This window comes from Onychomys torridus, chromosome 23 (assembly GCF_903995425.1).
Source record: "Onychomys torridus chromosome 23, mOncTor1.1, whole genome shotgun sequence".
NCBI lineage: Eukaryota > Metazoa > Chordata > Mammalia > Rodentia > Cricetidae > Onychomys > Onychomys torridus.
This window is the reverse complement of record NC_050465.1, coordinates 62631330-62658454: the sequence shown is the minus strand read 5'-3', so window position 1 is coordinate 62658454 and position 27125 is coordinate 62631330. Positions and strand designations below refer to the sequence as shown.

Here is a 27125-nt window from a genome sequence, read left to right as displayed (position 1 = left end):
TCTTCAATACTAGCTAGGCAACTAGAGTTGTCTTTGTGTCAGACTGAGTTAGTATACTGGCCCTCTGTTAATATCCTAAATTTAAGAAACTTATTCTAGCCAGACGGTGGTGGCACACGCCTTTAATCCCAGCACTTGGGAAGCAGAGGCAGCGGATCTGTGAGTTCGAGGCCAGCCTCATCTATAAAGCAAGTTCCAGGAAAGGCTCAAAGCTACACAGAGAACCCCTGTCTGGAAAAACCGAAAAAGAAAAGAAACTTATTCTATCAACATGAAAAATTTCCACATACTGGGAAAAGTAGCCTTTCCAACCTAACCTTAAGTATTCAAAAATACTTCAAGCAGTGAGGACAAGGAAGAGGAAAAGAAACCACAAATTTGCCCACCTCATGTTCTTATGTTACACTAGCATCAGCCACTGTAAATACAAACTGCATATTTCCCAGTGAGCCCCGTCTGTACTCTATGTAGTAGCAAGGAAATGGACTGGCAGACATGTACACTGAACTTTATTTTCCATGGTAGTTCTACATGTTGGTCAATTTTTGCAGATAAAATTATGGCGCAAGATGGTAAAGTATGTATTGTGTCTTTAGCATTCACCAATTTCCTGATCAACACTGGTACAGCCATTATGGAAATCAGTATGAAGAATTCTCAAAAAGCTGAAAGATATGACCCCAAAGGACTCAACATCCTACTCCATAGATACTTGCTCAGTATATCCACTGATGCTCTATTCACTCTAATTAGAAAAAGAAAACAACCTAACTTCAACTGATGGATAATATGTGATACATATTCACAAGGGAATTTTATTCAGCTGTAAAGAAAAATAAAAATCATAAAATTTCAAGTAAATGGATGGAACTAGAAAATATACTGAGCAGATAAGCTAGATCCAGAAAGAAAAATATCACATGTTCTCTCTTAATTATGGATTTATGGATCTCTGAATCTTTAGATAGGAGTATATACCCTGGAGTAACCACAGAAACCAGAAATTAAAACGAGACCATACTTAGAAAGGGGCATTTCTATGGCAGTGGGGAAATAGTAGGACACAAGAACTATAAAGGGAGAAATGGGAAAACTGGGATGGAGGTGGGAGGTTTACGTGGAAATAAATGCAAAGGGAGAGAGAGAAAGGACAGATAAATCACATTAAGGATGCTTGAAAGCCATAGGGAAACATTTTAGGTTTACTTATAAATATATGTATCTAGTATGTGTGTGCATACATACATACACACACATACTTTGAATGAAGTTATGCCACTTGAGGTAATATAGCTATATACTACCTAACAACAACCCCAGTGCCAGGCAGGGGAAACCTTCAAGTTGGTCAGAAAAATTGGAAAGGCTCCCAACAAGAAAGGCTAGTATCATTGCCTTTGGTAATCTCCCAGAACTTAAAGGCAAGACACTATTGCTAACACCACCACATACTTCCGACAGAGTTAGAAGAATCAAGCTGGAACTGACCTGGAAATCCCCTCACTGAGGACTAGCTCTCGTAGCATCTAAGGGTGCTATGCAAGCTGCCAAGGGAGAAAAGTAATCAGCAGTCCTACCCAGCCGTGATGGCCTATGAACCACGAAGACCAGCACGGCAAACTTCTCAAGGTAAAATAGTGACCCAAACTTGGGATAACCACAACTATCTAACTGAACTTCAAGGAATTTGTGCCTAGCTGTAACCCTAGCCAACTACCTGTGGCTTCGGGTTATGGACCCTAAAGAATATGCTACTGCCCCCTTCCTAAACCAATATAATTCTAACTGTATTCTAAATACTTAATTCTTGTACCCAGATAAGTGTAGCTCTCTCTTCATCAAAGAAATTTCTTTTTGCTGCAAATGGACTTCATTACATAAGTCCACAACTGGTTAAAATGCTGAGAACTGACTATGTAATGCTCAAGCCCAACTGATACAACTATAATACAAGCCCTGCACCTAAGGCTCAGGGAACATCATTGAAGAGTGGACAGAAAGACCGTAGGAGCCTCTGGACACCATCTGTGAGATGCCTTCTAGACATGACAGGAAAGCTGTCTTCAAAATATGGCAGCTTAAACAGGACCTGTACAATTTCAACAGCAACTGACATGCCAGTGTGAATTATGAAAATCTCAAAAGACCCTACCCCTAGATGAAGAATTGCAGAGAAAGTAATGGCTGCTGAGAAAGACAGAATCAGTCTTCTCTAGGGATGAGGTCCTTGATAGATTACCCAATCCCAAATGCCCAGTTCTAAACGAGTATCTGTGTGAGAAACACTAAATGGACTCAGCAGGCACTCTCCTTCCTCTCTCCCGCCCCTCTTTTTCTTTCTCTCTCTCTCTGTATCTGTGTTTACTAATTGAAGAGAACATGGATTTGAGTGGGAGAACAAGGTAGGCATTTTAAGATGAAAGGTGGAAATGATGTAAGCATAATACTTGCATATAAATTCTCAAAACATTTATAGTAAGATGGAAGGGAGGGAGTCAGCCAGCCTAACTTACAGAATAAGAAAGACATCCAGCCGGGCGGTGGTGGTGCACACCTTTAATCCCAGTACTGGGGAGGCAGAGCCAGGCGGATCTATGTGAGTTCAAGGCCAGCCTGGGCTACCAAGTGAGTTCCAGGAAAGGTGCAAAGCTACACAGAGAAACCCTGTCTCTAAAAACCAAAAAAGAAAAGGAAGAAAGGGAGGGAAGGAGGGAGGGAGGGAGGAATCCAAACCTGCTCTATACCACTAGTGGGAAGCCAGAGCTCTCCACTGAGCTCCCTTGTCAGCATTCCAGGCTAACGTTTGCTTTGTTGTTGACAATCATTGCACAGTATTATGAAGACCAGAATATGGATTTTTGTCCTAAGGGGGCAGAGATTGTGTGGCACTAATTGATAGGAAATCACAACATGTCCACACAGTTGGGCTTTCCCAGCGGACCGCCAAGTTATTTCCGGTCCAAAATAGCCATTTCCAGGTCAGAACATCTCGCGTAGCTAGGACTCCGGGGCTTTACCTGGTTGCGTAAAGCGCGTGAGGCCATGTAATCTACGTGCATGCGTGGAGTAGCCACGTGTGGTCCTGTACGCATGCACGGCCCACTCTTTAAAAAGCCGGCACCATGTTGCACAGGTCTCTCCTCTCTTCTCTCCTCACTCACGTGTGTGCTTCACACAGGCCTGTTACCTCTATCCTCTATCCTATATTAATAAACAGCTCTTCTGTGGATTTGTCGTGTTCGAATGTGTTCCTCTGGGGTAAGAGCGCCACCTGAATAACTAACACTAATAGCTTCTCTATAGGTAAGTGGTACCATGAAAACAAATGGTCTTGGCGTTCCCAGAACATAAGCGTCTGAAAGAACAAAGATACCCTACTAACTCCAAACAATGGTATTATGTAATGTGGTGGATGAGTAAGAGCCCCCATGAGCTCACGTATTTGAATTTAGTCAGCAGGGACTAGGACGGTTTGAAAAGCTCAGGAAGTCTACAAAGTATGGCTCGGAGTGGAGGAATATATCACTGAGGTCCAGTCTTAGGCTCTCTCTCTGTCCCTCTCCTATCTCCCCCTTCTCTGTGGATCATGATGTAGCCATCAGCCACTATTGCCCTAGTTCCAGGAGTGCTGCCATGCTCCTCACCATGATGAAAATGGATTAAACCACTCAAACTATGAGCAAGGCCACAAGTAAGCTACCTTGGTCATGGTGTCTCTCTTTCACAGAGACAGAACACTGACTAAGACATCCAGCTACTCTCTTTTAAACTTAATTTTCCATGTTTTTACTTAATTAAGAAGCTGGGGTGCTGCTGGGTGTGGTGGCGCATGCCTTTAATCCCAGCACTTAGGAGGCAGAGGCAGCCTGGTCTATAGAGCGAGATCCAGCAAAGGCGCAAAGCTACACAGTGAAACCCTGTCTGGAAAAACCAAAAACTTCAGAAGACTTGTTCCTTTGAGAACAATGGTAACAAGGACTTGGTTTAATGCTGGCTGCCATTTACTCATCATGGAAATATGGTATGTCACTAACATCCTAAAGCTGGAAGGCTAAACAGACAATACCAAGTACCCCCACAAAATTCCTCCTAGGAGCAAACAAGAAAAACATGGCACAATCCCTACATACACTGCAAACTGCAATGCATCTGCTGCTAGGGCTTCACCTCCACCTATCACACTCCCATTCCAATAGTCTGACTTGACTGTAAGACTTCCCACACTTGCTCACTATGAAAACACCCAAGTCTATTCAACTTCACTCTTAAGCACTTAAACTAGGAAGCCAAATACCAGGATTGACTCAACTTACTAAATGTCACCCAAATTGTGTTTCTATCTCTCATTTACAGAAAGTGGAGAACTCTCATATCATGAGGTCATTGTGAGGATTAAGTCATTAACATATTTCAAGTCTGTTGCACGTTTCTATCACCATCCATTTTGTTTGCCACCCTTAAGCTTTTAGGTCCGTACAAGAGACTGAAGTCATGTGTCTACCCATGATGTGCCTTATGACATGAAATAGTCATCACAAGAAGTCACTCACTCAAGTGAGAGGCAGCAACAGCCTCCGCAGCAGCAGCAACACGCTCTGTACAACTGAGGCAAGGGTCCCAGCCAGCCCCACATGCCTGGAAAGCAGATGGCCCAGAGCCTTAATGCCCAAAGGTGCCTTTTGCCAGCCCATCCTCAGCGACAAATCAGGCTTGGTTTTGAAAAACAATTCCAAAGTATCTTGGATAGAAATTAGTACTCTTCTGCTTTGAGCTCTCTCCATGAGCTTCAGTCAGTCAGTTACTCTAACTCAAGGCAGTCTTCCTGCCTCAGCCTGCTGAATGCTTGGATTACAGATCTGTACATTCATCAGCTTTTGGAGAATGCAAGTGACCGTGCCTGGCTCTAAAATGTAATATATACTCACACACTACTCATCTTCCCATGTCCAGTACTCCATGCTAAGTTAAACATCACTAGAGTTTATAGCACACAACTATGAAAACAAGTGCTGAGCACTACTTTCTAAACCTCACTACAATCCCACAAGTAGAAGATGCATTCAGAGAAATTTCAACACCAATTTTGACCAGTTCTACTTACACAATCTCCTCAACAATGTTGCTTTAAGAAGCATCCTTAAGGCCCAGAGTATAACACAAACTGCTAACCGGTCTTATTAATAGAAAACCTGGAGCCAGATATTGGGGAAAAAGCTGAAAGATCAGAGAAGCAGAGTAAGCCAGCCACTAGTTCTTACCTCTATGAAATCCTCATTCTAAAGAGGGCAAGTTCCTGTTTCCTCATGCCTTATATACCTTTCTGTGTCCTGCCACTTTAATTCCTGGGATTAAAGGCATATACCACCACTGTCTGGCTCTGTTTCTCTCCTGTAGCCCAGTGTGGCCCTGAACTCAGAGATCCACATGGATATCTGCCTCCTCAGCGATAGGATTAAAGGTGTGTACCACCACTGCCTGACCTCTGTGTCTAATTTAGAGGCTAGCTCTGTCCTCTTATCCTGGGTAAGCTTTATTGGAGTACATAATACAGTAGAACCCCCAAGTGCTGTGGTCACTCTGCTATCTTAGCTGCTTCACTGAGTGCAACATGCGCGCGCGTGCACACACACACACACACACACACCACTGGTAAACAAAAAAAATACTTATATTCAGTACTGAATTCTCAATCACCTTGTTTCAACTTGCTTACCCCAGGAAAATCTATTCCTACTCTTCTTTCTAATTTACTTTTCCAAACCATAATCCACACTTCATATTCTATCCAAAGGAAGTGGTCTGAAGTTGTCTCAATTCAAAGATGCAATTTTATACCAGGATTTGTTTATATGAGGATTTGTTTGATTAAAGGAAGGGAATGGTATGTCCAACCATCTCTATGTCAAGTGTAAAAGCAGAGTGACTGGAGCTGGGTACTCATATCTCATTGACAGCAAATGTGTTGATCAGTAATGTGCCAACCAGCCAATAACTGAATGAATGCCCTGTAAATTCAGACAATAATGACTAGAACTATGTATGCTTTGTATATTATTTTGCATATGAAATTCTCAGTCTAAAGAGAGCGGGTTCCTATTTCCTCACCTGTCCTACCATATTACTTCCTAGGATTAAAGGTGCGTGCCCCCAGGCAGTGGTGGGCACACGCCTTTAATCCCAGCGTTCAGGAGGCAGAGCCAGGCAGATTTCTGAGTTCAAGGCCAGCCTGGTCTACAGAGTGAGATCCAGGACAGGCTCCAAAGCACACAGAGAAACCCTTTCTCGAAAAACAAAACAAAACAAACAAACAAAAAAAGGTATGTATCACCACTGCCTGGTTCTGTTTCTCTCATGTAACCCAGTGTGGCCTTGAACTCACAGAGATTCACACAGATCTGTCTCCTGAGAGATAGGATAAATGATTGTACTCAATCATTTTCTGCAAGTGAGAGCCAGATACATAACATATATACATGCATATAATACATACAACCCTGAACATTAGCTGCTATGCTACATGACAATCCAACTGCTTGTGTCTTAACAATTCTAAATCCAGAGAAGTAATACATTCAGTATTCCATGAACCCATACCCATTAAAGGGTCAAATTTTTTGATGAAGGCTGTTTTAAGCAGATAAATAACTCAATTTCTGAACTTTAACTTTCTTTCCTAAATATTAAAAAAAAAAAAAAAAAAAAAAAAAGCCTGGAGCATGCCTTTTATCCCAGCACTCAGGAGAGGCAGATCTGAGTGCAAGGCTAGCCTGGACTACAGAATAAATTCCAGAACAGCCAGGGCTACAGAGAGAGAGGGGAGGAAGGAAGGAGATAGGAAAAACAAAAGATGAATTAAAGAAAATCCAGGGGCTGGAGAGATGGCTCAGAGGTTAAGAGCACTGCCTGTTCTTCCTGAGGTCCTGAGTTCAATTCCCAGCAACCACCTGGTGGCTCACAACCATCTGTAATGAGATCTGGTGCCCTCTTCTGGCCTGCAGACAGAACACTGTATACATAATAAATAAATCTTTAAAAAAAAGGAGGGAGGGAGGAAGGAAGGAAGGAAGGAAAGAAAGAAGGAAGGAAGGAAAAGTCCAAAGGTCAGAGACAAAAAAATACAAACACTCCAAAAGTGAATACAAAATGCTCTCAAAATACATGAATAAGTAAAGCCGGCCTGTCCTACAGAAGACAGCTTTTTGGGTATGTTTAGTCTTTAATATATAAAAGGAAAGCTGGGCAGCGGTAGCGCATGCCTTTAATCCCGGCACTCAGGAGGCAGAGCCAGGCGGATCTCTGTGGGTTCGAGCCAGCCTGGTCTACACAGTGAGAGTCAGGATGGGCACTAAACTACATGACTAGCCCTGTCTTGGAGGGGGAGGGGGGAAATAAAGTATCTAACTGCTGTTCTTGAGGTGATTTTAAATGCTTGTTGTGAATAAAAGCTGCAGCAGCTCAAATTTTGGGGGGATTATTGTCTTTATGTGAAGGTTTTTGACACAGGGTCTCATGTATTCCCAAACTAGACTCAGAGGTCCAAGGTCATCCTTGGTTACAAGCCAGGCTGTGGGCAGAGGCAGGCAGATCTCTGTGAGTTCAAGGCCAGCCCGGTCTTCAGAGCGAGATCCAGGAAAGGTGCAAAGCTACACAGAGAAACCCTGTCTCGAGAAAAAAAAAAAAAAGATTACAAGCCAGGCTGTGCTTGCACTAACCCATACAGGGAAACACAGGCACTTACACCACAGAAACACACACACTTTTAATCTCAGCACTTGGGAGGCAGAGCCAAGCGGATCTCTGTGAGTTCAAGGCCACCCTGATCCACAAAGTGAGTTCCAGGACAGGCTCCAAAGCTACAGAGAAACCCTATCTCAAAACAAACAAACAAACAAACAAACAAACAAACAAAAAGAAACATACACACTAAAATTAAAATTAAAGCTCTCTTCAGGCCCAGTATCGTGGCACATGCCGTAAGCCCAGCACTCAGGAAGCAACAGGAGAGCCAGGGGCACACTCAAGGCCCAGCCCACACTACAGAGCAAACTCTTGTCTCCAAAAGGAAGCAGCAGCAGCAGCTGGGTCGCTGTGAAATTGTAATGGTCATAAAATAGAATGATGTGGAACCAGGCTTGTGGATTTAACCCCGCTGAGGCCTCAGATTTCAAGCTCGTCTGTATCCATCTACCACTCCAATGGCTTTCTCCATCCCAGACCTTCTCTCGGCCCCAGTAGTCGCTCCCTCCCGCAGCATATTTTTTTTCCATGTCTAAAAAATAATATACAAACTAAACAGCTTTACTGTGTAAGTGTCTAAAGGCCTCAGGCTTCAATGCTTATGTCGTGGCTACTTTGAATGAATGATGAATACAAATTCTACAAGTCTCCCAATATACAAAGTTACGTGATATAGTAAAAAAATAAATAAATAAAAATAAATAAATAAATAGCGGGGCTATGGTGGCGCACGCCTTTAATCCCAGCACTCGAGAGGCAGAGGCAGGCGGATCTTTGTGAGTTCAAGGCCAGCCTGGGCTACCAAGCGAGATCCAGGAAAGGCGCAAAGCTACATAGAGAAACCCTGTCTCGAAAAACAAAATAAATAAATGAATGAATGAATGAATGAATGAATGAATAAATAAATAAATAAATAAATAAATAAATAAATAAATAAATGGCTTGGGGAAATACTAACAGTGACCACATAAAAAATATTCCATATATTATTGTCCCTATTAGTAAGACTGATTTCATCTGTTTACATTAAAATTACCTACACTTCAGACTACGGTTACAGTAGCTCAGTGACTGAGTTCTTACTCAAAACCATGAGACTATTTCAGAATGGCAAAAGAAAAAGGAAATCAAAAACACCTCTAGGAGCCAGGTATGATGGCTGTGGCACGAAGGACCAGCCTGGGCTACATGGAGAGATCCTCTTTTGACGTGTGTGTACCTGTAATGCTAGATTAATCACCCTGGGTCATTTTGGTTTTCTGTTAAACTAAAACTTCCTGCTTCATTTTAGAAGAAACTTGGCAACATTCTCCTGCCTCAAACAGTGGGAACCTAGCCCAGTGATCAAGTCCACAGGAACAAGAGGACTTTCTAGTCTTATGTTTAGTTTTATGGTGACAAGGCCAGCATTGTGGTACTACAGTCTGAATAAAAGCAAACTGTGTAAAATAAAAAAACAAAAATAATAATAAACCTTGTGCTTTAAAGGAACATTTCAAGCCAGGTAGTGGTGGTGTACAGATCTCCGAGTTCCTGGCCAGCCAGAGCTGCTATGACAGAGAAACCCTGTCTCAGAAAAAACAAAAGAAAAAGAAAAAGCAACATTTCATAATTTAGCCGAAAATTTTACTAAACATCCATGAAATATCAATATAGATAACTAAAATTTGCTGTATGCAAAGCTAGGGTGGGAAGTAGGAGAGAAAGAAGAAGAAAGGAAGCTGGCCCACATGTCCTATGCCTATAAAATCATTTTATAACCAAGATCATTTTAAAGGACAATAGGAAACTGTGTAGTAAGTGCTCATAATTAAACAATAAGTGTCAATACAGGCATTTCTCACCAAAAAAAAAAAAAGCCACCTTAGGAAAATAGCAAGTGTGTTTTTCTTTTTATCTCAATACTACATAATAAGCCCAGAAAATTAGACTGGCCTGCCCATCTGGGCTGTCACCTGTTTAACCTTTCACATTCTAAGGAAAACTACAAAACTGACCTTCAGAAAAAAAAAACTCTAAACAGGCCTGACACGTACACGGACACCTGTTTGAGCTGTTCAGCACTTCCCTTAGACATTAGAAATGTTTAGGCCAAGCTGGGGGTTGGGGAGTGGGGGAGTGGTGCAGGCCTTTAATCCCAACAGGCAGAGGAAGATGGATCTCTGTGAGTTCGAGGCTGGCCTGGTCTACAAAGTGAGTTCCAGGACAGTCAGGGATACACAGAGGGAAATCCTGACTCAAAAAACCAAAACCCAAAAAAAATAAATAATTTTAGGCCAGAGATGGCTTAGTGGGTAAAAAGTACTTGCTACCAAGTACCTGTCAACGCAAGCTCTATCTCAGGGACTTGCAGGGCAGAGGGAAGAACCAACACCCATAAATTGTCCTGTGACTTGCACAAGAGGGTGATGGCATATACCAGTATGCACACATACACACAAATAAAAGACTTTAATGTTTCTGTTTAGAAAAAAAAAAAAAAAGAGCCAGGCAGTGGTGGCGCACACCATTAATCCCAGCGCTGGGGAGGCAGAGGCAGGTGGATCTCTGTGAGTTCAAGGACAGTCTGGGCTACAGAATGAGTTCCTGAGTTCCAGAAAAGGCGCAAAGCTACACTGAGAAACCCTGTAGTGGGGATATATATATGTGTGTGTGTGTGTGTGTGTGTGTGTGTGTGTGTGTGTGTGTGTGTGAATTTTATTAAGAGAATTGCTTAAACACAAATTTTCAAAACCATATTTTACTCATAAGCAGCCCAATTCTAGCAGTCTATCCATCCTTCCCTGATGTCATCAGTACCTGCATTTCCTTTGACCTCTCCAGGCCTTCCTGGCCTGACTCAGTTCATCCCTGCAACCTGAGTGCTCCATTCTCAATCCCCAACTCCCTACACATGGTCCTCCCACCGCATGGCACCCCTGTGCCTCTCTAGTCTGTACTCACCGTCTTCTGCATCCTCCAGTGGACTCCTCCTCCCTAACCCTTTCCTCAGTCTCTCCCACCCATTTCTCCTGCCAGAACACCCTGGAGGGTAGACCTCATGACTTCACATCACCGCCACTTTGAAACCACTAGGTCATTCTTTATTCACTCCATCCCCTTCAAAGAGCTATATCTTCTCTGCTCATTTAGTTTCAACTTGAAATTAAAGAGTAAAAAAAAATTTTTTTGAGCTGAGGATCGAACCCAGGGCCCTGCGCTTGCTAGGCAAGCGCTCTACCACTGAGCTAAATCCCCAACCCCAAGAGAAAATATTTTAAAGCCATAAAGTTCATTAGCTAGTGTTCAAGCATCTGTTGAGGACTAGACATGCTTCTCAGTGCACAGCTGAGCCCCTGTGAGCTCCAACACTGGGGAGGGCTGCTCAAGGCTCGCTCTCACATACAACTGGACAGGGTACAGTCACTGATACTCTGAGGATTTACAAATCCTACTTTCCTCCCCCACCACCACCAATGAATCCCAGTGCTGCTGTGGATATCGCTCTGTATACTGTAAATGTGTTGCTCTGATTGGTTAATAAATAAAGTGCTGATTTGTCAGTAGCCAGGCAGAAAGTATAGGAGGGACAAGCAGAGAGAATTCTGGGAACAGGAAGGCTGAATCAGGAGACGCTGCCAAGAGAAGCAAGATGTAGAGATACCAGTAAGCCACAAGCCACGTGGCAAGGTATAGATTTAGAGAAATGGGTTAATTTAAGACGTAAGATCTAGCTAGTACAGGGCGTTTACCCACCAACTCCACAGTTCCCCAATGTTTTCTTGAGTGCGAGCAACAGGAAATATTTCATAGGATTTAGATTGTGGAGATAAACAGAAAACAAAGGATAGCCTCGAGAGGGCCCTGTCTCTGCCCCAGGGTATTTATAGAGACACCAAGGGGTGAAGCAAAAGACACACCACCACCCCCAGCACATCCGAGTGCAGACCATCTCAGACACCTGCACTCAGGCCCATGGTCCAATCATCCTCTCTATGCGGACCTGCTGGGTAAAGCCACGAGGAACCTGAAAATGGGCTCCCACAAGCTAGCAAGAAGCCTGAGCCATTAGGCAATACAGTTTATAAGCCTCTGTATGTTTATTTGGGTCTGAGCAGCTGTGGGCCCGGGCAGGAAGAAGATTCTAAAATGGAGCTAAAACAGCTTCCTAGTTCTCTAAGTTAGCTGCAGCCTGGAGCTGCTCTATGGCTGGTTCGTGGTGTGCTGGCTTGACCTGCAGCACGGTGGGAATGAGGCATCTGCAAGCCGCACATTACACTGTGTGGTGGATTTAGCCTTTGCTAGTACAGACCAAAAAAAAGAAAGGTTTCTAGGCTACACACAGCTTTGATAGAAGCACAGACCCACTGCTTCTGAGAGTTGATGGTATACATACATGGCTCCCAGACCCAGAGCTGGCGGTAAACGTAGTTCTGCCATGTGGACAAGGTGAGGTGGGCGGAGAATGCTGCAGTTTAAAGAAATAGATTCACAATAAGACAGATTCAGATGGGATAAACCTCTAAAATTTACAATGTGTGTAAAAATGTACATAGGCTTGGAAGAGAGAAAAAAGTAATATATGCTTTATATAAACAAATAGCTTTAAAAAAATAAAGTCTTTAAAGAGAAAGTAAAATATTTTTTTAAAGTCACATAAAGATGGATATCACAGAGAATCTGGATTGTGTTGTCTTTGGGAAGTTTAACTGTAGAACGACATCTGATTTGTGAAGGCTGCTCAGTTAAACCAATATATATGGTATTTTGACTTCAAATTCAGATCTAAGGATATGTTGCTTTGGAAAGGAGGCTCTTCTTTTGTTTCCACAGAAAGCAAGAGACTATGCATTTGTTCAAAATTAAGATACATCAGGTTTGACCAGCCAAGACTGCCTGAAAGGTCTCAGATGACACTGTGGCCCACATGATCCAACATCCAGAACGGTTTCAAGGCAACTGGCTCAGACAATACAGCCTCACTGACTACTCCATAATTCTAAAATTTTGTGTCCCCATAAGAATATAGCGCCCTCATCCAGCAGTAGTATGAGAAGCCACACCCAAATTCCCAAATATACCAAGCTGGCTTTGGAGATGGAATTGGCTCACTCCTCCTCTAAATCCAAGCATATTGGTAAAACAAAAGGTTGAGAGATTCTTCTGTCCCATATCAAAAGAGCCCTCTGGTGTGGGACAGAGGAAAACCAATATTTTTATTTAAAACAGGTTGATTATAAATACGATCTCTTTCTAAAGAAAAAAAGGGGATAGTATAGATATGATCAGATAAAAGGGTAGGTTAATGAACCTTTTAAAGAGCAACAACTTGTTTAGAAATGTTTTTTACATTGCTATGGATTTTATTGATACAAGTTTAAACTTAATTTTGCTACACTATATATTTCTACTCTTGTTTGAGGTATTGTTTATGTAACTCATTTAGATTATAATGGATAATTAAAAATACAGATTAATAATGAATGTTCTACAATAGTCAAACTTATAGTCATGTTAATTTTTCTAGGTATACATAGATATAATTCAATTAGGTAAATAATCTAACACTTCAAAGACCTACAGAATATAGCATTAAAATATTTAGACTTTCTGGACAGTGAGACATGTCTGCTCCTGGCAGCACGGATTTAGTTCAGAGAAGAGGATGGGCATCAACACTATATGGAGTTTATCTTCTTCTTGGCAAAAGTAGACATTTGGGCAAGAAACTGTTCTTGCCTGGACTGCTTGACAAATGATGTATTGACTGGACATGCAGGACCCATAGGAAGCTGACCACTGAACTGTGCTTGGTGAAATGGTCCTTCAGGTTCCAGGGTTGAAGAGGAAACTGCCAGACACAGGACACAGAGAGAAATGACTGAGACTCTAGGCCTGTGGGCTGAAGACAGATGCCCAACTTCACAGAGGAACTTTGAATGACTGTCCAGGCTGCCAGCTGTCTGTTTTTAGTTTTACTTTTTTGTTTTTGTCGCTTTATGAACTTATTTCCAAAAGAGTAAAACAAGAAACATCACAGAAAACACAGTAAGGAGTCTTATGTCTTTGCTTCTGAAAAAGGTTAGAATTTTCAAAGAAAAGCAAGGGGATATGAAATCTGGTTAACCTGGATCCTCTTATCAACTCACTCAACAACCAGCAAATCACTGAAGGGTTTATGCTGTCACCTTAGTAGTACTGTTTTTCAAATCTTTCAGTAGAATACTCAAGAGGCCAAATTGTTTGTGGAGGGTTACATAATAGAGACCCTGTCTCCAAAAATAAAGTTTCTTCTTTCTGGCTTTGGGTACACAAATGCAAGCACCAATAAAATTAAGTCACCCTCATGATGAGGCCACAAGAATGAAGCACCACCACTTGTAAGCAAGTTTGTGATTTTTATTAAGAGCACTCAAGTTTTTCATATCCTTTACCCAGTATTTTCACTTCTAGAAATCTTTAATAAAGAAAACATTTCAAGCTTTCCATTAGTCATTTGTAACAGGCATTCAAAAAGAAATAAGCAAACACAGTAACTGGGAATGTCAAACACACTATGACATGTACATTCACTAGATTATTATATAGCCACTAAAAATATTTCAAACATCTATAACACAGTATTGCTTGTGACATAATAAGGAAAAGTAGGCTGAATATTAAATATACACAATATAGTATCACTTGTTAACCAAAAACACCAAAATATCAGCAGTGGCCATATTTGAGATGCAAAATTAGTACTGATTGTTAATGTTTCATCTTTAATGCTTTTACATATTTTGTTTTTCATATAAACCATATTTGTTATAACCCAGGAAAATCCTAAAGAAATACATACATAATGATTTCTACACATTCAGACAGGAACAAATTTTATATACTAAAAATCACAACATTGAGCCAATTTTTGACTTTTTTTTTTAAAACAAGAAACAAAATAGAACCTGGAAAATCCAACACTAACCTGAAATATTTCTGTTCTAAACATACAACTTGAAATGTGGCTCATAATGATCCCAGCATTTAAGAGGCAGAGAGGCAAGTGGATCTCTGTGAGCTCTAGGCCAGTCTGGCTGATATACAAGTTCCAGGACAGCCAGGGTTACACAGAGAGACCTTGTCATAAGGAAGGAAGAAGGGAGGGAGAGAGTGAAGCAGAAGAATAGCTATTAAGTTCAAATCCAGCCTGGTCTTCATAACAAGTTTTAGTCCAACCAGGGCTACATAGTGGGACCTTGCTCAAAACAAACAACTCAAGCCAGGTATGGTAGCACAAGCCGGCAGATTTTGAGACTGAGTTTGAAGACAGCCTGAATACATTAAAAAAAAAAAAAAGAAAAGAAAAGAAAAAGCAAAGCATACATATAAAATTTTTAATTTTATGTAGTCTGGCTGAAAAGTTTCCTAATGCCTCAATAAGTGAGTAATCCCAAAACTAACACAATAAATTATAATTATGCATAATAGTTAAGCTTTCATAGATACTTTGACTAAAAAAAGACTGGTAAATTCTAACATTTCTAATTATATAATGTGAACCACAGGAAGAAAAATGTTAGCTCCTTCCATGTCTTACAGTAATAAAATTAACCTTTTTGTAGTGAGATCAAAGAGTTAACTGACTTGAGACAGACACTGCTGGTCAGTTGGCACAATCTCCACACTCCCTAACTTTCCCAGCCTACTCTCAGTTCATAGCCTTTGAGACTATTTTTACTTTTTTCTCTTATCTGGTGCCTTATACTTCAGGCCCAGTTTTATCTTACAGAGTCTCCACAAAGTACTTACCCTCTGGGGGCCTTATGTACTAACTATCCGCACTGGCGAGTCTCTGGCCTAGTATACTGCCCACTCTGCCCTACCTCCCTGCTACTACCCCTCTCCTATTGGATTTGTGCAACACCACTTCATCCAAGTTTTCCACTCTCACCACCTTCTACATTTTGCCTTAGCAGTACCTATTATACTATATAATTAAATGATTGCTTATAAAACTGTTTAATGTCCATCTTCTCTATGCATGAAGGAACAAATGTCTCTTACTCATTATTCTATCCCTAATGGCCATCATCACAGAACCTGGTGAATCATAAATTACATGGAGGAGTGGGTGGGTGGATAAATGAATGGATAGATGGAAGGCAGGCATGGAAAAACAAACACATGGGTGAATTAGAGATGTTGAATAATGAATGAGTTACTGGGCACAGTGATACATGCCTATAAGCCTGGCTACTCAGAAAGCTTAAGCTGTAAGATTCTAAATTCAAGGACTGCCTGAACTACATACATCATGAGCTCAATCCTGGCCTGGGCAACTTAATGAGACCCTGTCTTAAAAAAAAAAAAAAAAAAAAAAAAAAGAGCCAGGCAGTAATGAACCAGACTTTAATCCCAGGACTCAGGAGGCAGAGGCAGGCGGATCTCTGGGAGTTCGAGGCCAGCCTGGTCTACAGAGTGAGTTCCAGGACAGTCACTACTGTTACAGAGAAACCCTGTCTGGAAAAACCAAAAACAGAAAAAAAGAGGGGAGAGGGGTTCCCTGAGGAGGGTAGGATACAGTTCTAAATGTAGGTAAGCAGCTGCAGATATAGCTCATCAACAGAGCTCATAAATAGCATACATAAGGCCATGAGTTCAATCCCAGTATCATAAAGATTACTAATCCCAGAGGTTTCCTGGGGAGGCAGGAGAGCTCAAGGCCAGCCTGCCAGCCTGGGCTACACATCAAGGTCAAAGCCAGTCTAATATGCAGATTAAGACCCTCTCCAAAAAAAACGAAACAAAATTGAGGATATAGCTCAGTGGTAGAGCACTTGCCTAGACTGGCTGAGGCCAAGATTTGAGGACCAATTAGTGGGAGAAGAAAAAACAAAATTTAGTAATTTAGATGACAACTTTTCCTATAATCCTTTTATTTATATTTATATATAATTATAAAATATAATATATAAAAATATTAAATATATAAATTTCTTTCTTAGCATTATCATCTATTTATAAGTTCTCTAACTGAGGTCTTTAACTCTCACCCCCATCAATACATCCTGCATGCACACTGCCTGCCAGCTTGGCACGCATACTCCTTTAACATAAATGTCACCACATCTATCCCCTATACAAAACTTATTTCCTCTACATTGCCTAAGAGGAAAGAAATAAAATGTAATTCCAAGTTTCTCTGCAAAGCAATTAAGGCCCTCCAAAACTGACTTTTCAATCCTCCCCAATTGTTACACTTTATTCTTAAATAAACTCTAGTCACCTCTATCTATTCTCATTGTGTTCTCCAAATCTCTAAATTTGTTCATTTCTGTCTGTTACCTCTTCCTAAAATGCTTTTGGGGTTGTTTGTTTTGTTTTGTAAAGCCAAGTTCTCACTCAAGTAAATAATTCTTTTGACTCAGCCTCTCAGAACGCTGGATTACATGTATGAGCCACATTAGAAGCTATTAACTTAATATCTAAACTAATTGAGCATTCTTAGCTGCTCATATTTCCTCTGCCTTATCCCAGCCTGAATTTCTCTGTCCACTCACTGATCCCTCTTTAATCCTAGAACAGGTACTACACATAGGTACTCTAACTTATGGTAGTCATTTTTCCCATGAATGAATCATTTCTGTCTTTATCATCTATCTCAGAACGGAATGGAAGCTCTTTACTCAACAAAAATGTCTTATTTCTGCAATGTGGTTTAACTACAAAGTGTTCTGTCAATTTAGGAAATACCCCTGAAGCCCTATGAAGCAACCAAGAGAAACACTCAAGGTTCCTAATCCCAGGAACAAAGATGCTAGTCCCCTGGCAGCTCAATCTGCAGAGCTTTTCTTCAGCTGTTTTTGCTGACTTTTGGAGAGCTGCTTCCAATTGCTCTGTACGACAGAAAGGTCGGACCTTGAGGAAGAGCAGTAGCCCACATTTTCTGCGTTTAAGGGCTTAATAATATGGCCTAATTTGGTGCTAACCTTGGGAACTGTCAGCTTTTGGAAGGCCCTCTGGGTGTTCCATGTGCACCCAATAGGGTTCTGGATAGTCCTTTCAAATTGCTGGTGGTGGGTGAATGGGTGTGGAACAGCACGAACCTGATGAGCTGCTGCATGGATGTTGCGCTTCTCACTGATAATCACATTTGGCAAATTCTTGTCTTTTCTTGGAGAACTTTCAGGAGCTTTAATAAGAAAACGGCGTCTTTTCTTGGCACTGGGCTTCAGGCCTATACCAACCCACTCACCCCATCCAGGCAATGTCAGGTCCAAGTCCTTTGGTTTATTCGCCTCTACAGCTTCCCTTTTCTCTTTTAAGAATTCTCTGATGACATCATCCCCAGCAAAAGCTTCCTTTATTATCTGCTTGTGGTCTGTCTCCACTTCATCTTCCAACTCCTCCACTGTGGGCACTGCCAAAGACTTCACAGAAGGCCTAGTAGTTAGGAGATTCTGTAGATCAATCATTGGTTCCATTTTTCTCTTCTTTCTGGAGGCATCAGGTATACTGGGTGGGTTCCTCTCCTTCCACTCTCCTTTTCCCATAGGTCTAGGAAGCCCCTTTTTTGAATAATGTCCCCCTTTGCTCAACTCCCCTTGTTCTTCCAGAACATGTGCCCTCTCTAGCCTTTGAAGCACCAGGCTCTCCTCCGCAGCAAGTTCCTCTCTCTGGGTCTGGAGAACAGTTCCCACTGAACTCCCTTTTTGCTGCTCAGGTTGATGGTTTTCCTTGTGGAGTTTCAGAAGCAACTTCGATTCAGATACTACCTCCTGGCTATCAGAGTCTTCTGTTTCCTGGCCACCCATTGGCTTAACACTGTTGGGCTCAACTCTTTCTTCAAAGAATTTTTCTTTCAGCAAAAGCTCTTCTGCCACTGCTTTCTCATCTCTCTCCCTTTCAGAAGACCCATCAGCCGCCAGTTCGGGCAGCTGTCCAGGGTCGGTCTTGACCTCACCCCTTGGTGCATCACTGTTGCAACTGCTGAGCATCCAGGGATTTCGACCAGCTGCATCCATCTGTAGGTCGCTCGTTCCATCAGAGGCAGGGATTACTCCCTCTTCTGTGCATTCCTCCTCTTCCTCACTCTCTGAAGCCACCTGGAGTTTCTGTGTCAGTTCTCTGTTCTTCGCCAATTGTTCTTGCATAGCTTTGCGGGCCTCCAGGTCATATCTGGCCCTAATTGCCTTTGACCTGGCCCATTTCCCACCACCCTGGTGCTTAAGGCTCATGCGCTCCACCATTCTAGCCTCTTCCATTTTTCCCAGTTCTTGCAACGCAGCACTTGGGTTGTCCTTCCACAGCTGCTCAAACTCTTTTAAGGCTTTCTTGGTCTTTCCTTTCTTTATAATTTTGTGATACTTTTTACTCTTGATTCTCTTCTCTCTTCGAGCTCGGGCCTCATAGTAGGACTGCAGAGCCCGCATCCTCTGACGCTCTGCTCGGTGTATCTTAGCTTCTTCCAGGCTCATGGCTTTAAGGGAGGCTTTTTCCATGGGCGTCAATAAAGGGTCTGTTACTGGCTGCTTGTTCTTATGAAGGAGGTTGAAAACTTCTTGCTCCAGGGGAGTTCTTGCTTTCCAGTCAGTGAATACATGTTCAATGGGAGCAACAGCGGGTGGCTCCTTCTCCATGGGAAAAACCAGCTGTTCTGCTTGCCGGTTCTTCAGAACAACAGGATCCCACTTGGAGAGCATCTGTGAGGTTTTGCTGAATGCTGCTTCCCTGAGGATCTGGTCAGCCTCTTTTTTGTCCAGGGGTACCGCAAGAGTCTTTGACCTGGCCCTAAGCAGTTGCTTTTTCACAGCAGCCAACGAAGATAATGCTGTAGCAGACTCCAGCAAATCTGAAAGAACCAGCTTTTCCCCTGACCCTTCAGAAGTGACATTGAACTCTGACACTATCAGACTGGCCTCAGATCTCTCTGCCAATTTCCAACTCTTCTTTCCGCCAAGGGAACTGACTGCTTCCAGAAGCTTTTGACATTTTCTTCCTCCATCACTGTCCCCCTCATCTTCACTTGTACTCAATGGGTAGTGGTTTGGCAAATCCACTAGTTCGTCCTGGTGGCTCAAAGGCAGAAGCTCTGCCACATTCTTGGTCATGTTCATGGTAGCAGCCTGCTTTCCGTTAGCAGGCTGTGCGCTCTTGAAGAAGCGTCCGGTCTCACTCCTCTTTGGCTCCATCTATTTATTGCCCACTGTCTCTGACATAGATGTTTTCTGAGAATCTTAATTATTGAGATGTCTAAAGAAGAAAAGACCCATATAAATACCCCGGCAATTTCCATGGAGTCAACATAAAATTTACAAGCCAGCCAGGATGGTGACATACAAGGACAGCCTAGGCTACATACGACTCAGTCTCGCCAGGTCGGGGTGGCGGCTGTGCACGCCTTTGATCCCAGCCTGGAGTTTGAGGCCAGCCTGGTCTACACAGCGAGTTCCAGGACAGCCAGGACTGTTCTATAGAGAAACCTTGTCTCTATATAACCAAACCTTGTCTCAGGGAAAAAAAAAAGACTCAAGTCTCTGTGTCTGTCTCTCTCATGAGTGCATATATATATATATATATATGGACACCTAAAAATTATGGCACAGGTAACAAAAATCTCAAGCCAAGGAAAAGGAAAGGGGAAGTGAAAATAAAGAGCCATGACGAAAAAAGATTTTATAGCAAGAGAAGTCAGACAGGAAACGAAGTCCAAAGGTTGTGGACAAGGCCTGTCACCAGTCCTAGCGGCATCATGGTGACCAACTCAAGACAAGCTTCTCAATGTACTTCCTGTAGAGAACAAGTGAAAGGACCACCAGTCTTCTGCACTTGCTAGACCCCAGAATTCATCCAACTGTAGTTCACAATTACTCTGAGTTGACTCGCTGAAAGAAATGCATGCAGGATCTTAACTGGATCTGTCTCTCAAGCCTCTGCTCCATGCCTCCCCCAAAGGATGTACTCCCCTCTCCTTAGTCCTCAGCAGCTGACCCTCAGTGTTGGCCGACGATGTGCTCTTCCAAACCCCACTGCCCCTCAACATCCACTGTGAGCACCTTCCTTAAACTTCTGTCCACTTCCAACCCACCAAGGCTCACTTCATTTCCTTAGCTGACCCTTCCCTGGCTACTCTGACCAAACAGGGGTTCCCTGTCCGCATTCTTCTCACTTGGCCTTTCCCATGCCTGATATTACCTTCATGGAGCTTGTAAAAACTTAAGGAACACCTCCAATCAATTCCCTTTAAAATGTAGACTTTCTGTAAGTTTGTTAACCTGCCAGATTTAGAATGCTTGTTACTATGTAATATAAGAAACGGAGACAGGAGAAGAAGAAAGGAAAAAAGCAGATTAAAACAGGAGAAAGGCAGCGGAAGGAAAGCAGCAAGCACTCAGCTGTGTCCCCTCAACTACTGTTTTCTTCCCCGTCCACATAACTCTGTGAGGTAAGAATTTAAACTGTCATAATACAAAACTGAAAGGGGGCTGGAGAGACGGCTCAGAGGATAAGAGCACCGACTGCTCTTCCAGGGGTCCTGAGTTCAAGTCCCAGCAACCACATGGTGGCTCACAACCATCTCTAATGAGATCTGGCGCCCTCTTCTGGCCTGCAGGCATAATAAATAAATCTTTTTTTAAAAAAATTGAAATGGAAAGCTAAGAGACACGGTGTTACATGTCTGTAATCCTAGCACCTGGGAGACTGAGACAGATTTTAAGGTCAAGGCTGATAGTATGGGGTTACATTTAGAAGAAAAAAAAAAAAAAAACCCTGCCCACACCCTACCAAAAAAACAAAAAAACAACAAAACAAAAACAAAAAAACAAAATAAAACAAAACTTTTTAGAAAGAAAACAAAAAAGTCTGAGAAAGAAGTGACTAGCTCCAATTTACATACCAAGTTTTATATACAGGGATGGCAATGGTGCCTTCTCCACTCAGCAACTCAAAAGTTGATGATATGGCATTCAGAAGCTAAGGCAGAAGGATCTCACATTCAAGGCCAACCTGAGCCTCACAGCAAGTTCAAGGCCACCTTGGAGTTACCAGTGAGACCCTGTTTCAAAATAAAAAGAGAGAAATGCCGCCTGAATTAGTATCAGTCATATGACATAAGTCTTATAATTAATCAAAGTAGATGCCTGTTACCTGAGGAAATCAGATCGTCACAATGTCAGCCTGCCTGCAATGTGCTACACACAGAAATTTAATTTTCTCAAGAAAATTAAAGCACAAGTCCAAAATAACTAATGCTAAATAAAAGAGAATGAAATCATGGGGTCCGTGAGATGGCTCAGCCAATAAGGCTTGCCTGGGGAACTGAGTTCGCTGTCTAGAACCCACACAAAGGCAGGGGAGAATCAACTCCAAAGCTGTCCTCTGACCTTCACGTGTGTACTGTGACAGGCACACATAATCATGTATACACATGTCATTTGTTTTCTGGTCTTGGGGGTGGGGGGGGCTTGCTACCCACTCCCAAACAAATCACACATGGAGGCTTGTTCTTAATTATGAATGTCCCACCTTAGTTTTAGTTTCTAGACAGCTTTTCTTAACTTTAATCCACCTTTTGCTCTGTGCATTTCCTGTTCCCTTCTGTAAATCTTATTCTTACTTCATGGCTTGCTGTGTAGCTAGGTGGCTGGTCCCTGGAGTCCTCCTCCTTCTCTTGCTCCTCTATCTCCTCCCAGATTTCTCCTGACCAGGCTGGCCTCGAACTCACAGATCCACCTGCCTCTGCCTCCTGAATGCTAGAATTAAAGGCGTGCGCCACCGCCGCCACCAACAGAAACAGTTGTTTCTTTGTGAATTTTCCCAGTCTTTTGTGAAATAATTAAGATATGCACAAATGGAAAAATACTAAGAACACTTTGAAAACTAGAAACAAAGTAAAGCTAGACTGATTAAAATAAAAATTACCAAAAAGAGAGCCTTAAAGGAAAAGATTTACTAGAGATTTTGTACTCTTGATTATAAGGACAAAAGTATCAATTCCTCCCATACCCCAGCAACTTACTCAAATAAGTAACCATCTATAATCCAACAGCACCCTCTCCACCAAGCCTCCCTTTAAAGTATAAGATCAAAACCTCTATTAACAGGCCAAGCAGTGGCGGTACACTCCTTTAATACAAGCACTTGGGAGGCAGAGGCAGGAAGATCTCCAAGTTTGGGGCTAGCCTGGTCTACACAGTGAGCACCAGAATAGCCAGGGCTACATAGAGAAACCCTGTCTCGAGGTTTTTATTTATTTATTTATTTTTAAGCTGTTAGTAGTGGGGCATGGTGGTGCATGCTTTTAATCCCAGCTCTCCAGAGGCAGAGAGGCAGGAGGATCTATCTGTGTGCTGGGGCAAGCCCAGCCTGGAAGACAGCCAGGACTACACAGAGAGACCCTGTCCAACAAACCACCTGTCTTAAAACAAAAAGGGGGGGGCCCTCTGGGAAACATTTATCTATCTACTTGTCTGGTTTCCTCACCTATGGCTTGACCCATCCTGCCACACTGGCAAGGGTCACCAAGAACTTCTCATAGGAGAGAGCACTCCTCAGTACTGACTGCCTCCTTGCAGTGGTAAATTACTTCTGGCAATTTTCTCACTGCCCTGAGATGGTTAATCCTGATTGTCAACTTGACTGGATTAATAAATACCTAGAAGATTAGTAAAGCATACCTCTGGTTAGGGGAGAGGGTCTAGAAGGCATTTCCAGAGACAATGAGTTCTAGCCTAACTGACCCACTAATCCTTGATGGATTCATAGCACAACATAACTAGGAGGTGTCTTTGGAGGTCATGCATCATTGGGGGGACATCCTTGGGGGTTTATCTTCCCCTAGAACCTTCCTATATCTCCCTTTCTCTATTCCCTGGCCACCTTGACATGAAATGCTCTTTCAACAAGCCCTCTCCTCCCACTAAAACACAATGACATCTTGGAAACCATGAGCCAAAAGAAATCTTTCCTGCCTTCTTTGAGCAGACATTTTTTGTCACAATAACGCCAAACCTTCCTAGCTCTTTTTGCAAACTGCCTCTTTTGGTCAGTACTAACACAAGCCTCTTCCTGCTCTTCTGTGAGCTCTCTAGGCAGCCTGACATGCACATGGCTTCAGAAACTATCACCTCTCCAACAGAAGGTCCATTCTACTTCTGAATACTAACCCAGTACCCTAAAGAAAAGGCAACTCCAACGGAACAATTCTACACCTAGAAACATGTTCTCCCACATCCAAAACCTAGTTCTCTCACAAGAAGGCTCAGGTCAGAGAATCAGAGGGCAGGCACCACCCTCCAGGGCCTGAGTTGAAACAGTGCCTTCTCGAAGTTCATGTCCTTATCATCCCTATATCACTTTACATCTAACATCTCCCTCCGCTTTCTTCAAATTCTGCTCATCATATTAACCTCTTTAAAGGCTCAACTAATCTAACATTTGACAGTTTTAAATGCTTGACTGAAATATTTATATAGTTAACAGTTTATATTTCCCAATTCATGCCTGGTTTTTCTTGCTTCCTAAGAACTAAAATTTGGTTGGTTGGTTGGTTTTGGAGACAGGGTTTCACTATGTGGAACTATGTAAAACCAGGTTAGCATTGAACTCAGAGACCTACATGCCTCTGCCTCTCAAGTGCTGGGATAAAAGGTATGTGCCACCACACTTTTCAACTCTAGCTAGGAGTTGAAATTATGTTAAATTACCCAGAATATAAACTACAATGAATACTTTTGAAAGTTATGATGCTGCTTACTGAAAATTAGAAAAGCCTGTCACTTTGGGCCTAGCATGAGCATTGGGAGAATTGTCTAAATCATACCTTCAGATCCAAAGCTCATATAAAAGATTCTTGCTCCTGAACTATTCATCAGGAGGAAAATCAAAGTACTATAGGAATATTTAAATTTTAAGCACCCTAAAGGCAGGCAGAATAAATGCTTGGAAACATTCCCTATCTCACTCAGATATCTTGCAACGTGAGCTGAAATGACAATCTGCTGGAAACAGATATTGAAAGAAAAAGAATTATAGTTGCTCAAAAAAAGAGTTTAAGCTATTGTGCTATGTACATTTAACTACAGCCTCGGAACACAAGGCTGAAATCTAGGAAAATCTCCCACTATCAATTTTGAAAAGGCAGCTCCCCAGACTTCCATCTCAATCGAAATCCTGGTTATAATCTCCACTCACTCAATACCTCCCCTTTATTGCATGTAACGTGGCTTGCAATCTACCAGATCATTGGCTTGGCGTCTAATTTCTGCCTAAGGGCACAGGATCACATCAATTCTGTCACTGTTGTATTTCCCTGCACCTGACAAGGTGTCTGACATAACAGAAACGGGAAGGCTCATGAGCAACTAACTGAATCAGGAATGAGCCAGTGGTGTTCCCCCTAATGTCCTTCACTTTGCCCTTCTTTCTTTGAGGACGACATCTTGGACTCAGAATACTTGTGCTTTAAGTCACACCGCACAAATGTCCTACAAATCCAGTAACTGGGCTCCAAAGGCTCCTGGTGACACTCTCCTATGGCTTACATCACTGCAATCAAGGCACTTTATGATAGAAGAATCAGAGAATCAGCCTTGATCTCTACATCTGAGGAATGCACAGGAAGATACCAGAAAACACAAAGTCTGAGCAACTGACACGGGCGTCCCAACACTTCCTCTCTGAAATAAGCTTCTCGTGTTGTGCTTTTGGAGGCAGGCAACTCAACAGCACTCAACAGCTCTCAGAACCAACGTGGACATAGAAAACTGGCTACCACACACAAGAAAAACACCGAACTCTGCAGAGCCCAGCAGAACCACCACCAACCCCCCCCACCCCCACCTCCACCCCCCCACCACGCCCCAGACCCAAAGCCACGGTGGAAACTGTTCATTCGTGCTGCCAACAGCTGCAAGCTACTAAAGCCATCCGAATAAGTGCTCTGGATTCAGACGGGCCCTCCTGAGGCTCCAGTTTCTCCTACTAGCTCAGATCTGGGGTAAGTTAAATGTGTCCACGGTGCGAACTCTGGCTGTAAAACGGGAACCAGCATCCGTCCTGGTGAACGAACAATGTAAACATACCTGTGCATAAAGTACTCGGTGTGTGGCGTTTAATAAAGGCTCAATAATCTCAGCTCTGTCATTCTGATTAGTTATCACCACTTCCTCAAAGCCGGCCCCCTCTCTAGTGTCTAGATAACTCCCAAGAATTACCCTGCCCTTTCTATCTCGGAGGGGGGTCTGCGGAGAAGAGATCAGAGTGCCTGCCTGTTCTAGCACCAGACGGGGCACTGCAGTGGGCTCCTCATCCGTGAAATCCCTTCACCCCATCACACCTGACCCACCCCCGGGGAGGGAAGGGGGCTGCTGGTGTGTGCATCGCCAAGACTGACTCGTGGGGGACTAAAACCCACTTCTTCGGAGGGTAAACCAGAGAGGGAGAGGTCCCCACGCCAGTCCCACCGCCCCGCACACGCAGGTTCTGCTTCCCCCCCACCTCCCCGCCCGCAGCAAGCCCCCGGCCTGGGTGTCTGGAGACCGCTGGGCGCCGATTCCTCCCACGGACGCCGCGCGGTCGTGTGGAGCGGGACGACCCTACCCCCGCGCCCGCGCCTGCAGCGGAGGCCGCGGTGCATCCTTCCTCCCGCGCCCCCCGGCCGGGGCTCCACGCCGGCGGTTTCCCCGGCCGACCCCGCGCGGGCGCCCCCTACTCCTCACCCTCCTCCACCAACCCCTTCCCCCGACCCCGACCCCGCCGCGGCCCGGCCGTTCCCCCCTCAGGCACCGGCGGGGCCGCGTGCACGCCGAGGGGGAGGCCTCGCCGCCATCCCGCCGCCCCTCCGTCTCCTCACAACGGGCGCTGCGCGCACTCACCGTGGGCTCCGACCCACGCAGGCAGGCCTGGCTTGGTTCCCGGAGCGGTTCCTGCCCAGCGCCACGGAGCTACCACGGCCGTCCTGTGAGACTCGGAAGGACGACCGGCCACCGCCTGCTCCGCCTCCCCGCTGCTCCGTCGTTGGCGGCTCTCCGTCCCAGCCCGCAGGCCTGGCCACAACCGCAGCGTCGCTGCCCCGGAGCCGGCTGAACAGCGTCTGTTGAGCCGCAGTCCAGGACGCGGCAGCCCGGGCCGGCGCTCGTTGCATATGCAAAGAGGCCGCCGCCCATTGGCCCGCGGGCGGTGGCGCGTGCGGGGCTGGGCCTATCAAATGCCGGGCCGGGGGAGCGCGGCGCTGGCGGCCGGGGGCGGGGCGAGGTTACTATAGGTCATTCTGCCCAGCCGCCCGCCGCCGGCTGGACGGGGCTGGGGCCGGCGCGGGGCGGGGCGGGGCACGGGGTGGGTGGGGGGATGGAACCCTCCGGGAGGGGAGCGGCGGGCCCGACCGGCTGCTCCGGCTGCTGCTGCTGCTGCTGCTGCTGCTGCTGCTG

At 43.9% G+C, this 27125-nt stretch overlaps 2 protein-coding genes across 3 annotated transcripts in view; both read right to left on the bottom strand.

Moving 5' to 3' along the window:
* The window catches only part of Acsl3 (acyl-CoA synthetase long chain family member 3), a 58025-nt gene extending 31178 nt beyond the window's left edge, over positions 1 to 26847 (bottom strand). The window contains exon 1 of one of the 2 annotated variants that reach the window (XM_036172717.1): positions 26574 to 26847. The gene's annotated coding sequence lies outside the window, so the exon portion shown is untranslated. Of the gene's footprint in view, positions 1 to 21595; positions 21750 to 26573 lie in introns of those variants that run through there. The other variant, XM_036172718.1, reaches the window with a different exon arrangement.
* On the bottom strand, positions 16202 to 21658 carry LOC118572896 (U3 small nucleolar RNA-associated protein 14 homolog B-like). Its single transcript, XM_036172716.1, has 2 exons — positions 21596 to 21658; positions 16202 to 19950 (listed from the first exon to the last, which is right to left on the bottom strand). Exon 2 carries the CDS (start codon positions 19887 to 19889, stop codon positions 17532 to 17534), a length of 2358 nt encoding a protein of 785 aa, XP_036028609.1. The 5' UTR covers positions 19890 to 19950; positions 21596 to 21658; the 3' UTR covers positions 16202 to 17531.
* Positions 26848 to 27125: the final 278 nt, after the last annotated feature.

Coding starts and splice junctions, on each gene's coding strand:
- LOC118572896 (XM_036172716.1), bottom strand. CDS start 19,889: ATGGAGCCAAAGAGGAGTGAGACCGGACGCTTCTTCAAGAGCGCACAG.